At 41.6% G+C, this 13444-nt stretch overlaps 1 protein-coding gene across 3 annotated transcripts in view; it reads left to right on the top strand.

Annotated features, from left to right (window-relative positions):
- The window catches only part of LOC134360215 (regulator of microtubule dynamics protein 3-like), a 340314-nt gene that overhangs the window by 254775 nt on the left and 72095 nt on the right, over positions 1-13444 (top strand). For 2 of the 3 annotated variants that reach the window (XM_063074500.1, XM_063074327.1), the window contains one exon: positions 2299-2376. The exons of the other annotated variant lie outside the window; for it this stretch is intronic. In XM_063074500.1, coding sequence (XP_062930570.1) covers positions 2299-2376 — 78 coding nt within the window. The remainder of the gene's footprint in view (positions 1-2298; positions 2377-13444) is intronic. 3 annotated transcript variants of the gene reach the window in all.

The raw sequence follows: 13444 nt of genomic DNA, 5'->3' as shown, positions 1-13444 counted from the left end.
CAGTAGGCTTATAGTAGACAGTGGATAAGCTGTCTCCAGAGATAGAGACAGAAAGATCTAGAAAGGGGAGGGAGGTGTCGGAAATGGATCAGGTAAACTTGAGGGCAGGGTGAAAGTTGGAGGCAAAGTTAATAAGTCAATGAGCTCAGCATGCGCGCAGGAAGCAGCGCCAATGCAGTCGTCGATGTAGCGAAGGAAAAGTGGGGGACAGATACCAGAACAGGTACGGAACATAGATTGTTCCACAAAGCTAACAAAAAGGCAGGCATAGCTAGGACCCATACGAGTGCCCATGGCTACACCTTTAGTTTGGAGGAAGTGGGAGGAGCCAAAGGAGAAATTATTAAGAGTAAAGACTAATTCCGCTAGACGGAGCAGAGTGGTGGTAGAGGGGAACTGATTAGGTCTGGAATCCAAAAAGAAGCGTAGAGCTTTGAGACCTTCCTGATGGGGGATGGAAGTATATAAGGACTGGACATCCATGGTGAAAATAAAGCGGTGGGGGCCAGGGAACTTAAAATCATCGAAAAGTTTAAGAGCGTGAGAAGTGTCACGAACATAGGTAGGAAGGGATTGAACAAGGGGGGATAAAACCGTGTCAAGGTATGCAGAAACGAGTTCGGTGGGGCAGGAGCAAGCTGAGAGAATAGGTCTGCCAGGACAGGCAGGTTTGTGGATCTTGGGTAGGAGGTAGAAACGGAAAGTGCGAGGTGTGGGAACTATAAGGTTGGTAGCAGTGGATGGGAGATCCCCTGAACGGATAAAGTCGGTGATGGTGTGGGAGACAATGGCCTGGTGCTCCTCAGTGGAGTCATGATAGAGGGGTAAATAAGAGGAGGTATCCATGAGTTGTCGCTGTGCCTCGGCAAGGTAGGGGTCAATACGCCAGACTACAACAGCACCCCCCTTATCAGCGGGTTTAATAGTAAGGTTAGGATTAGTGTGGAGGGAGTGGAGAGCAGAGCGTTCGGAAGTACTGAGGTTGGAATGGGAACAAGATGCGGTGAAGTCAAGACAGTTGATGTCCCGTCGGCAGTTAGCAATAAAGAGATCCAGAGCAGGCAGAAGACCAGAGCGGGGTGTCCATGAAGAAGAGGAGGGTTGAAGACGGGAGAAGGGGTCATCGGTGAGGGTGGAAGAGTCCTTGCCGAAGAAGTAGGCTCAGAGATGGAGATGGCGGAAGAAGAGTTCCGCATCATGGCGAACGCGGAAATCGCTGTGGTGTGGGTGAAGGGGGACAAAGGTGAGGCCCTTACTGAGGACAGAGCATTCTGCCTCCAACAGTTGAAGGTCGGAGGGGATGGTAAAGACCCAGCAGGGACCAGGAGCTGACGATGGGATCTGAGGGAGACGGGATTGCAGAATATTGGTGGGGTAAGGGGAGACGGGAGTCACAATAGCAGCAATTGTGTACTCAGTTTCATGGAAATGCACAGCTGATCTCGCCCTGCAATGAAAACTCTTGTCTCTTACAAACCTGTTCAGTAGCCGTAGCCAATCCCGACTCACTCTCTCTTATCTCTCAGCTCTCTAACAAGTGACAAGTGGTCCCTTAAAAGATACATAGAATACTTACAGCAAGATGCATGCTGAGGTAGAGATGCAAGTGTTTTCTTTCTGAGGCATGCATGGTGCTGAGATTTAATATTTGAAGGTGAGTATTGTTGCAGCAACATCTTTTCAGGATTTCTGCAGAAAAGTGTGACAGAATAGAAGGGGAGCTATTTTCTTAGGTTGAAGGAGGTTGAGACCCAGCAGTTACGCTGGCATAGGTGAGCCCTACAACAAGAAAGCATGTAAAGGAAGACTGTTGGATAAGTTCTCAAAAATAATTGAAGCAACGTTCGCCTGTCATTCAGTTAAGGAGTCACCATAGGAGTTCGTAATGACCAGAAGAACTTCATTCCCTCTTTGAAATTGCATTGTTCTTGCTGGCCAAATTGCTTTGGCGATGGAGAAGAAAATGTGCTTGTCTTTGTACTTCTCTAATAAATAACCTCCCAAATGGTGCCTTGGGATAAATCGTAGTTACCTGAACAAGCTTGAACAAGAGAAGCCACCTCTTACATTGGAGTCTTTGTTCAGCAAAGTATTGAGTATTAGCCTGGAAGTTGTGCAGAGGGCCTATGGAGAGGTAAAAAAACAAACTAGACCAAAGTACAAAATAGAGATGCCAGACTGAGATGCACTTAAATTTGTGTAGTAATTTCAATTAACCTATAGTGAAATTATCAGATTCTGCTGATTCCTCAGCTGCAGCGGAAATTTACAGTCTCATTCCTATTATTATTTTTCTAGGAGCATATTGATAAGGCCATTAAACTGAAAAATGATGATCCTTCTTTATACTACCTGTTGGGAAGATGGTGCTATGAGGTAAAATTAGTTTATATCCTTCCTGTTTTCTCTTCCTTATCTGCAAAAATATTATGTTCTGTGACTTCATATCTTAAAGAGGATATCATTGCAAATCCAAGGTTCATTCGGATGAGTATTTGTTTTGCCTGCAGAGGTACCATGCATGATTTTGAGTTTTGTCAAAAAAGATTATGCTCATGCTACCGAACAAGCCTTTTCTCCACAGTCTCTGTCTATTTCTTCTTGCTATCTCAGTAAAGCGGCTAGCATAATCAAAGACCCCACCAACCCTGGATTTTCATTCTTCTCCCTCTGTATAGGGCAGCTGATACAAAGGCCTGAAAACATCTGCACCAGGCTCAGGGATTGCTTCCATCCCATTGTTATAAAACTATGGAATGGCTCCTAGCATAATGAAATGAACTCTTGATCTTCACAATCTATCTTATGATCTTGCACCTTATTGTCTATCTGCACTGCACTTTCTCTGTGACTATAATGCTTTCAATAGGTTTAATAGGTATATTTAATGTCAGAGAAATATATACAATATACATCCTGAAATTCTTTTTCTTCACAAACATCCACGAAAACAGGAGTGCCGCAAAGAATGAATGACAGTTAAATGTTAGAACCCCAAAGCCCCCTCCAGCTCCCCCCTCCCACGCACAAGCAGCAGCAGGGCAATGACCCCTACCTTCCTCACCTGCAAAAAAGCATCGCACCTCCACCAAGCACTCAAGCGTGCAGCAAGGCATCATTAAAAATCCAGAATTGCAGTACACCAGAGTCTATTCGTTCACCTGGTAATTCAACATACCACAAGTTCTCTCTCTCCCTAATAAGGGAAAAAGAAGTGCATTATAATGCATTCTATTATTGTTTTACATTGTACTGCTTCAATGCATTTTGTAATGAATTGATCTGTATGAATAAGATGCAAAGCAAGCGTTTTACTGTACCTCAGTAAGTGTAATAATAATAAACCAATTCCAAAACAGGAATGTTATACATAAGAACATAAGAAAATAGAAATAGGTATAGGTGAGTCAGGCTCTCAAGCCTTCCTTGCCATTCGTGATCATGGATGATTTATCAATGCTCAGAACTCAATTCTCTGATCTTCCAAAAAATTTAAACACCTCCAATGATCTAGCCTCCATAACCCTCTGACATAGAGATCCTCCGCTTTCTGTGAGATCTTCCTGAGTATTTCGTGTCTATTCTCTAATCTTATAATTGTGTTTCCTCATTTGAAAATCCTCCAATATTGGAAACATCTTGACTTTTGTACTGTCATGTCGAATTAGGCTCTTGTACATTTCCTTAAAATCACCCCTCATTCTTCTGAATTCCAAAAAATATTGATCAAATTTCCTTAGCTGCTCATGATAGAACAACTATCTCTTTCTAGGAATTAGCCTGGTAAATTTCTTTTGGAATTCCTCTAAATGCTAGTCTATTGTTAGGTAATCTGACCAAAATTTTGCAGAGTACTACAGATGGTACTTCTCCAGTACCTTGTGTAAATATAACAATAATTCTTTGTTTCTATACCCCAACCTTTTTTAAATAAAGGCCTATATGCCATTTGCTTTCATAACTTCTTGCTACACCTGCCAGCTAACTTAAACCATAAGACATAGAAGCAGAATTAGGCCATTCTGCCCATCAAGTCTGCTCCACCATTACACTATAGCTCATTTATTATCCCTCTTAATCCTATTCTCCTGCCTTCTCCCCATAGCCTTTGACACTCTTACTATTCAAGAACTTAATCATATTCACTTTAAATATACCCATGACTTGGACTCCACAGCCATCTGTGGCAATAAATTCCACAGACTTACCACCCTCTGGCTAAAGAAATTCCTCTTCATCTCTGCTGTAAAGGAACATCCTTCTAATCTGAAGGCCCTCCTGGTCCTAATCCCCCCACCCCACTACAGTATAGGAAACATCCTCTCAACATCCACTCTATCTAGGTCTTTCTATATTCAATAGGCTTCAATGAGACCCCTACATATTCTTCTAAACTCCAGCGAGTACAGGACCAGAGCCGTCAAATGTTCCTCATATGTTAATCCTTTCATTCCTGGGGTCATTCTTGTGAACTACTTCTGGACCCTCTCCAATGCTAGCATGTCCTTTCTCAGATAAGGGGTCCAAAATGGCTCATAATACTCCATGTACATTCTGACCAATGCCTTAAAATGCTTCAGCATTACATCTTGCTTTTATATTCTAGTCCTCTCAAAATGAATGCTCACTTCTTATGATTCAATGCACATAATCCTACAATTGTATACTCATCCATAATCTTTCTCCATTTATATAATGGTCTTTTTTCAGATTCTTCTTACCAAAGTGTGTGACCTTAATTTTTGCCACACTAGATTGTATTAACCATGTTTTTGCCCACTTACTCAACCTATTAATGTCTTGTTGCAGTCCATGTCTGTTCATCACAACATACCCTCTCATCTATTTTATGTCATTAGCGAACTTGGATACTTTACATTCTGTCTTTCCTCCAGGTCATAAATATTTGTAAATAACTAAATCGAACCTTGGCATACCTTGCAGCATTTGATGCCCTGTCTTTTGTGTGGTAGCTAATCTTCAGTCCATGCTAACACAGTCTCTCAATATCATATGGTTTTGTTCCTAAACTTTTATGCGCCAGCTTGTATACAATATATGGTTTCTTGGATCCTCATTTTAGACACAGTTTTATCTACTCAAATCCAACTTTTCGACAAAAAGAAGATTACGGTTTAAAATTTAAGCATGTAGCAAAGGAAAAAAAAAATTTAAGTACTGAAATTCACGTAAAAATTCAAGGTATGATGGTTAAGTTACCAGACTCGTATCATGGATGCACAATCTAGAGACCCGACCACAGCAGCTATGGAATTTAAATTGATAATCTGAAATTTGGGATAGGGAAAAACAACTAACCTTAGTAATGAATGTTGTGAGAATGCAAGATGAAAATATAAAATACTAATAATACATCACAAGTCAGCCACATCTTTGAGCAGATAAATAGCATTAACATTTAAAGCCTTCAAACTGAAACATCAGCTCTTGTTTCTCTTTCCATAAATGCTGCCTGACCTGCAGAATTTTTGGAATTTTCTGTTTTTATTTTGGATCACCAGCGCTGGCAGTTTTTTAAAAATATTTTTATTTATTGTACTGAAGTCCGTAAGAGGAGAACGGCTGCCAGCCTTTCTCTATCTGACTTCCTTGTGCTTCTAGGCACTTGTGTCATAGAGCCAAAACTCACAACAACAGGTCCTCAGCTCACCAACAAGTATTCATTTGTATCAGGGCTTCCCAACCCTTTTAACGCCATGGTCCCCTACCATTAATCAAGGAGTTCGTGGACCTCAGGTTGGAAATCCCTGTTATATACCAATCCCATTTACCAGTGTTTTTACCTGTAACCTTTTATGGTGTAACCTTTTATCTGTAACCTTTCATTTCATTTCCAAGAGTTTTTGACATCAGCACCTCTCTGTAAAGAAAGCAGTGTGTTGTGGCAATATCAGGATTTCCTTTTCTTTACAAAAAAAACAAAACCTCTCATGGAGCCAACCATTGATGGGGCATAATCAATACAAATGACAACACAGTTCCTTCAAGGCAGACCTTTTATTTTCAAATATGAAGACAAAAAGTTAAATATATCTTGGCCTTTGTTTCGAACAGTTCTTTACAACAGAAGTTGTTTTCTTGAATTTCACCATCATTTACAAATCTTAGAAATGTTACAACATGACATTTATTGGTGAAATCTATTGACTCATCACCCTGGATAGAGAAGCTGTTGGTTTTCAGTTTAACACATAAAACCTCCTCAGCATCATGTGCCATGTCATCAATACAGTACATCGACTTATCGTACCATTTGAGAGTGGCCACCTTCTCACCCAAACAAAAGTCATGCGAGAGCCCATTCTTGAGCTACTATATACAGATGACTATGCTCTTCTCATGCACGCACAGGACGTGCTACAGGCTGTGGTCATTCAGTTCACCGAGGCTTCAAGGGCTTTCAGGTTAATGGTCAGTCTGAAGAAAACAATGATCCTCCATCAGAAGCCCCCTCATGGCACTTACAACCCACCTTGGATCACCATTGACGACCACCCGCTCACCATGGTTGAGCAGTTCACCTGCCCGGGCAGCGTCATGTCAAACAATGCTACGACAGTAAGGGACAATGACAATCGACTCACCAGAGCTAGTAGTGTCTTCGGGCACCTCCAGAAAAATATGTGGAAGAACCAACAGCTCTGTCTGTCCACAAAAATCCAGGTGTACAGGGCTGCTGTCATCACAACACTGCTATACGGCTCCGATGCCTGGGTCATGTACCACAAGCAAGTCCATTTGCCGGAGTACTTCTATCAGTGCTGATTCTGCTCCATCATGGGTATCAGTTGGCAGGATCGTGTTTCCTGGAGAAAGCTCAACTTCCAAGTATTGAAGACACTTTGCTGCTCAAGCAGTTACGCTGATCAGGCCATGTGTCTCACATGGACAACTCCAGGTTACTGAATGCAGTACTCTATGGAGAACTCTCTCAGGGCAAGGGAGATCGTGGCACCCTGTGCAAGAGGTACGAAAACTAACTTAAGCTGCAGCTCTCTCAGGCAAATATCGAAGTCAATGAGTGGCAGCAGCTGGCTTGTGACAGAGACCGCTGGAGAATGCTGTTTCACGGTACAGCCAGTAATTTTGTGGAATCCAGAAGAGTGACTGCTGAAGAGAAGCAGAGGTGCAGGAAGGATCCTACTACCCAAGCACTCATGTTCCAGCTGTTCCTGTGTCCCTAATGCTCCAGAGACTGCAGGTCCAGAATTGGCCTCGACAGTCACCAACGATCACGCTGTCATTCCTGAGGACTCTTCTTCCCTCCTGATCTTCGCAAGCAAAGAACCAGCTATCATCATCATCGAGCGTGAAAGCTTTTCAATTTCTTGTACTGCATCATGTCCTAGCATTTTACCCACTATGATTTTACATTCTGGCATTATTAGGTTCTTAACAACTGTGTGACTTTTCCTTTTCTGGATAATAAGTTCTGCTACTAAATAACTTGCTTCCTGGGTCTTTTTACTGACTGTGACTTTATTAACAAAAGCTTTTTTTCTGTTTGTTTTGAGATTCCAATAACCATTTAAAATAATCAGCACTTTTATATGTCAACACAAGAAAATCTGCAGATTTTGGAAATTCAAGCAACACACACAAAATGCTGGTGGAACACAGCAGGTCAGGCAGCATCTGTAGGAAGAAGTACAGTGGACGTTTCAGGTCGAGACCCTTTGTCAGGACTAACGGAAAAAAGAGATAGTAAGAGATTTGAAAGTGGTTCAAATCTCTTACTATCTTTTTTCCGTTAGTCCTGATGAAGGGTCTGACCCAAAACGTCGACTGTACTTCTTCCTATAGATGCTGCCTGGTTTGCTGCGTTCCACCAGCATTTTGTGTGTGTTACTTTTATATGTCATATGGCTGTGATTTGTAGTTAAATGTCTTTTCAATTTTTCTGGAGCCAATCCTGCATTAAGTTGTTTGCCACAGACTAGGCACAATGGAATAGGACAACTTGGATCACCAGTCTATGTAAAACCCATTGATAAATAGCCTTCATTGTAAAGACAGAACTTTTTTGTCTCCGTTGTTGCACTAGTGCAGTGAAATGACTCAGAAGATTGTAATTCAAAAATCGCCGCATTGGACCGTCAGACATGTCCGCAAAACATAGGGGTTAATAAAGTATAAAAATGGGCAAGTCTATTCAATGCTCAGAAAATGCACTTCACACTTCTTATCAGACTACAGTCCTCCCCTGCATTCAGTACAGGGCTCACCAATCTCGCATCAAAAACTGAGAATGGACTCAACCAAATAAACATGGTCCGTCCTACTGTGCATTGCCATACTGGGCTGGGAGACCTCTAATGAGATTGTTAATGGGCTGCTTGGTCACTGTCCATCACTGCGAGTGCTAGCATCGTAGTTGTGCAAAGCTCAAAAAATGATGTTTTTTTTTATCACTATCTCTCACGGAGCCCTGAGCAACCCCTCACAGAACCCTGGTTGAGAAACCCTGTTCTATTGTGTTATGTAGCATTACTAAGGCAGGATTCCTTAGGATCATTGGAGAGAAAAATCCAATTCTTTGGGATCTGGGCATATTGGGACCACAGTCTAAGATTTCAAAAGCGAGTGAGAAGATGCTGGAAAAAAATTCTTCTGCACCCAGCTGTAATCAAACAGCTATAGGGCAGAATATGGAAGAAGAGCTTGTAATCTCACAAAGTTCTTCATAGCCATTGACATTCCTAAAATCATTAATAGTATGGCACCTTTAAGGAATTCTTCATAAAGTTCTTTACAGTAAAACAAAAATCCCATTTTTCTCTACTGGTCCTGTTATTAACCTTGAGCTAGGCACCATTTTTTGCAACCCTGAAGTTTGAAAAGTGTTCTGCTCATTTTCTGCCATACTGGCACATTTCCCCCAATCAGCAAATCTCAACCTAGAATCTGATCAAGTTCCTTATGAAAAGCTGATGTACGATATCCCTTTGTGGCTGTGCTGTGTGAAATCTGTTAAATTTGTTAGACGCGGCTCGTTTTACAAATTAGAATTCAAAAGTGTATTCTAAATTCACTCTGTATTCAAGTATCAAGAAAGATTCAGTCTGGAAGTTTAGGGCTGACTATAGTTACCTGGCTTCTTCAATGAACAGAATTTTGTATAGCCTGTCCTCTAGATGTTTAACGCAATCTCTATAATCAAAGAAATGTTGAAATAATGTAATCAGCACAACCACCTTTCTTCTCTGATTTCCTTAAGAATTCAGTACCTTACTATTCTGAGTTGTGTTTCTCCTCACTGCTACTTCTCCACACTTGCTTCATTACTTTCATTTGTCTCCAGTAAGTATGTTTCAAGTGAAAGTTGAAGTGCTCATGTAGAACTCTGCAATTGCTTTTTATCGAGACAAATCTTTAATCATTTTAATCTTTTTAATAAAATTCACTTTATATTTCTTTTTGAACCAACTATTGTTCATAACATACCAGTTATAAGATTTCATAAGTGGAAATAATAAAGTGTGAAAAATACCCAAAGTGGAAAGGAATGATAATTAGAAACTGTAGTTATTTTTAAGCATATATCTAGAGCATAAAATAAAGTCTTGGTTTGCATTGACTGATAGCAAATGCTTGAGTAAGTATCATTTTCACCAAAATAAATATTCAAGTTTATTTGTTAACTGGTGAAAATATCAAGTACAGTAAATATTGTAAATTGAAGTTATCATGTGTGGTTTTAAATTTTTGCAGCTCGCAGCTGAACTTAAAAGACTCAATAATATACATGTTGAAATGTCATTTCCTAAACATCTCACATTATAAAATTGATGCCCTTGCTATTAGTTGAGGGTAATATAAAATTATAGAAAACTGATAGTATTCTTATTGTGGCCCTAGAGAGGCCCATAATTGGAGCACCACTTGTCTCTGCTTCTTTGTGTAACTGACAAATCATAAATTTGGAGCATTTTCTCAAAGGACATAAAATTACGTTGTTCTCAGAAGGCACAAATTCTGGAAAGATGAAACTCTTAGGCTTTTAGATCCTAGAATTATTCTTACTCATCTTGAGAACCTAGAGATTACAGCTGTGTTTTCTCTGGCCTGTATACTGATTTTGACAGTACATTGAAATCTACAGAGGAAAGAAATTTAAAACTGCAGTTTCTTATAATTTGAGTCAAAACAATGATTTGTGAAAAGCTATTTCTCTGGAGTAAGATTTAACCTCGTGTGCTCCATGATCATTAATGAAGTGCTATTGGCTTTTTAATTAGTTTAGTATTTCTTTTACATTTTGTTCCATGAAGTAAACTTTCTCCTTAGTTGAAGCTGCATCCAAGAAACCAAAGCTCCTCTTACTTTTAATTCTCTGTAAAGCCCAAGGCTATCGCTGTTACTACTAAATTTAGTAGGTCTTCTTTGTCCACTGATGTGGATTTTCCCTTCTCACGACCATACTGTACCCTCTTTATCTTGACTATATTTTATTTTTACCAGCATGGTACAAATGTAGTTGTTAATTCTTCTGTGAGGTTTTTTCTTTAGTTCACCCTAAACTCTAAATATGCTGTTCTTCTTTCCCCTTTTTCTTCCTGTTTTGAAATTGAGGCTCACCATACACTTTGTCCTCAGTCACGGAATCTATAAATTGAATTTTCTGTTCCATCATGGCCATTCAATATTTTGTAATTATAAGGTTTTTAAAACCTGTCTTTATCAGGCTTGTTTCCTTAACAGCCTTCAATTATCATACCTCCCTTCTGAAAATCAACATGAAAAGACTTCTGAGTCCTGCAGATCAATAATTTTAGGAGCACATTATTAATTTTGGAGAATGACTTGAACATTTCTTTGTCATATCTCAAGTGAGATTCCTGGGATTATGTATAAGAATTGAGCCAAGTATTTCGATATAGAAATGAAGCACAAGGGAAGGGTACTTTTCCATGATTCAAAATTGTAGAAATGCATCTGACTTTTAGAACATGGTTTTGGGTCTCAGTTCTCTGCACAGTTTTTTTTCTTGATCTTGGACAGCTGTTAGAGAAGTCCCAAGATGTGGAGAAAGCAAAAAAAGAGTAAAGTGTTTCGACATAGTCTTAAGCATCTCTGCAAGTGCATGAAGTTTAGGAGCAAATGGAACCTATCTACCTTTTCAATCATGGAATAATACGGAAGAGATGGTTTGAGATGCAATATAGAACCAATTGGTGCATTAGTGCATCAAAATCTTAAAAAAAAACGGTATATGCTAAAAATCTGAACCCTTCACAAATCCAAATGGCTGACTGTTTCTCTTTCCATAAATGCTGCCTGACATGAAATTTCTAGAATTTTCCTTTCTTATTTATATGTGTTGGTACAACTGGTTGTTAAAAAGGATGAATTAAAGAAAATGTATTCTCATTCTTTGGCATTGTTGCAGAGTTGGATTGGCAATTTCACAAAATTCACATAACTTTAAAAGCTTTCACTGCAGATGGACTACACAGCTGTATAATAAGCGCCATGAAACCCAACTTATTGCTTTTAAGATTTGTTTTAATGTTTTCCTTTATTGTTCAATGACTGGACCACTTTGACATTTGTCTTTCTGTGAAAGGCCAGATGGCATCCCTGTGGACTATCATAAGTTCAGCATGTGTAACTTGTACATGTGGCAATGCCAGAGCTTCTTAGGCCAAGTTGCAAGGAATTGATTCCTGCATGCTGGAGGCCAATTAACGCAATTATGCAACAATGCTAACTCTTCAACTTTAAGCACTGCTGAGATAGTTGAATCTTACCATATACCATACCTCCAAATTCCCCAGTGCATAGTTTCAAATATAAACAAGGATATTCTCAATGCAATTGCAGTTGTCACCAATATTTCAGTGCAATAATAATACTTTTAATAGTCAAAATTAGCTCTCTAAATGGCTTTGTGTGTCACAAAAGGGGGCATTGGGAACGGACCCAAATGCAAGACACAGACACTGAAGTACTATGAACAGGACTTGACTAGAGTAGAGACGCGACAGGATACAGACAAGGAGCAGGGACAAGAACGCAGACTTGGGCTAGGACATGGACTAGACAGGCAACCTGGACAAGGAGCTATGAACTAGGAGCCTGGGCTTGGGAAAGCGGGACCAGGACTAGGAACCATGAACTAGGAGCCTGAGCTTGGAGTCCGAGCTAGAGACTGGGCAAGGACCCAGAATCTGGGTCTTGTCTCACGCTCGGACCCCAGAACCAGGCAAGGACATGACATGGCTATAGGACAGGACGTGGCTGGGGTCTTGAGGTTGCAGGCTGGGGGCTTGGGTCTTGGGGCTGCAGGCTGGGGTCTTGGGTCTTGGGGCTGCAGGCTGGGATCTTGGGGCTGAAGGCTGGAAGCTGGGATCTTGGGGCTGGAGGCTGGTAACTTGGAGGCTGGAGCTCGGAGACAGACTGGGAACCGTACATCAACATAGAGCCAGGACTTATCCTTTGAAAAGCCGGACTCATCTTTAACACGATTCTAACATGAGACTGGACAGTACATAGACATAAAGCCGGGACTCAACTTTATCTCCACACCAAGGTGGGACAGGTCCATCTGTCGGATAATGGCAGAATGGCCGGACTTACTCAACAGAGGCAAAGACAAGACAAGACAGATCCCCCTGCAGGGCAATGGCAGAATGGCTTGACTTACCCTACAGAGGCGAGGACAAGACAAGACAGATCCCCCCCGCAGGGCAACAGCAGAACGGCCTGAGTTACCCCGTGGAGGCGAGGACAAGACAAGACAGATCCCCCCCGCAGGGCAACGGCAGAACGGCCTGACTTACCCCATGGAGATGAGGACAAGAAGAGACAAACACCGAAGAACGACAGACAGTTCCATCTCTGCATCGGGGTTGCTCCGAGTTGCAGTTACGGCCAGCAACCTCGGCTGGCTACGGAAACAGCCAGATCCCTACCTAGCTCGGAGGGGCTGACAGCAACTCAGCTGGCCCGGGAAATGGCCAAATCCACACCGCAAAGACAGCTCCAACTACCGACAGCAAGGCTCCATGAAGCGATGGTTCTCCAACACGGCCTAAAGATGGCAAGTGGCTGCTCTAGCCTTCCACTGGCAGGTTGCTCCCAGGGGATCTCGACAAGACAAACCAGCAGCCCACACTCAACCCCAAGGCTACTTATATTCCGAGCCGCAAGATGGGAATCAGGTGCCTATGATTAACCCAACCAAAATAAGGGACAGCTGGAAGACCCAGAGTCCTGAGTCCACGGACCGGACCATGAACCGGAATGTGGACTTCACGGACCGGACCATGACAGTAACCGCCCCCCCATGGGAGTCTCCGGGCGACCGAAGAGGCTTTCCAGGACTAAGGACGACTCGGGCGGGTGAGGGGGGGTCTTATTCAATCAGGAGGGAACCTGGGGTGAAGGGACTAGAGGATAGTGTCTGTGTTGCTGGGTCCAT

This window comes from Mobula hypostoma, chromosome 1 (genome assembly GCF_963921235.1).
Source record: "Mobula hypostoma chromosome 1, sMobHyp1.1, whole genome shotgun sequence".
NCBI lineage: Eukaryota > Metazoa > Chordata > Chondrichthyes > Myliobatiformes > Myliobatidae > Mobula > Mobula hypostoma.
The sequence above is the reverse complement of the archived record's forward strand: the minus strand, read 5'-3'. Positions and strand labels throughout refer to the sequence as shown.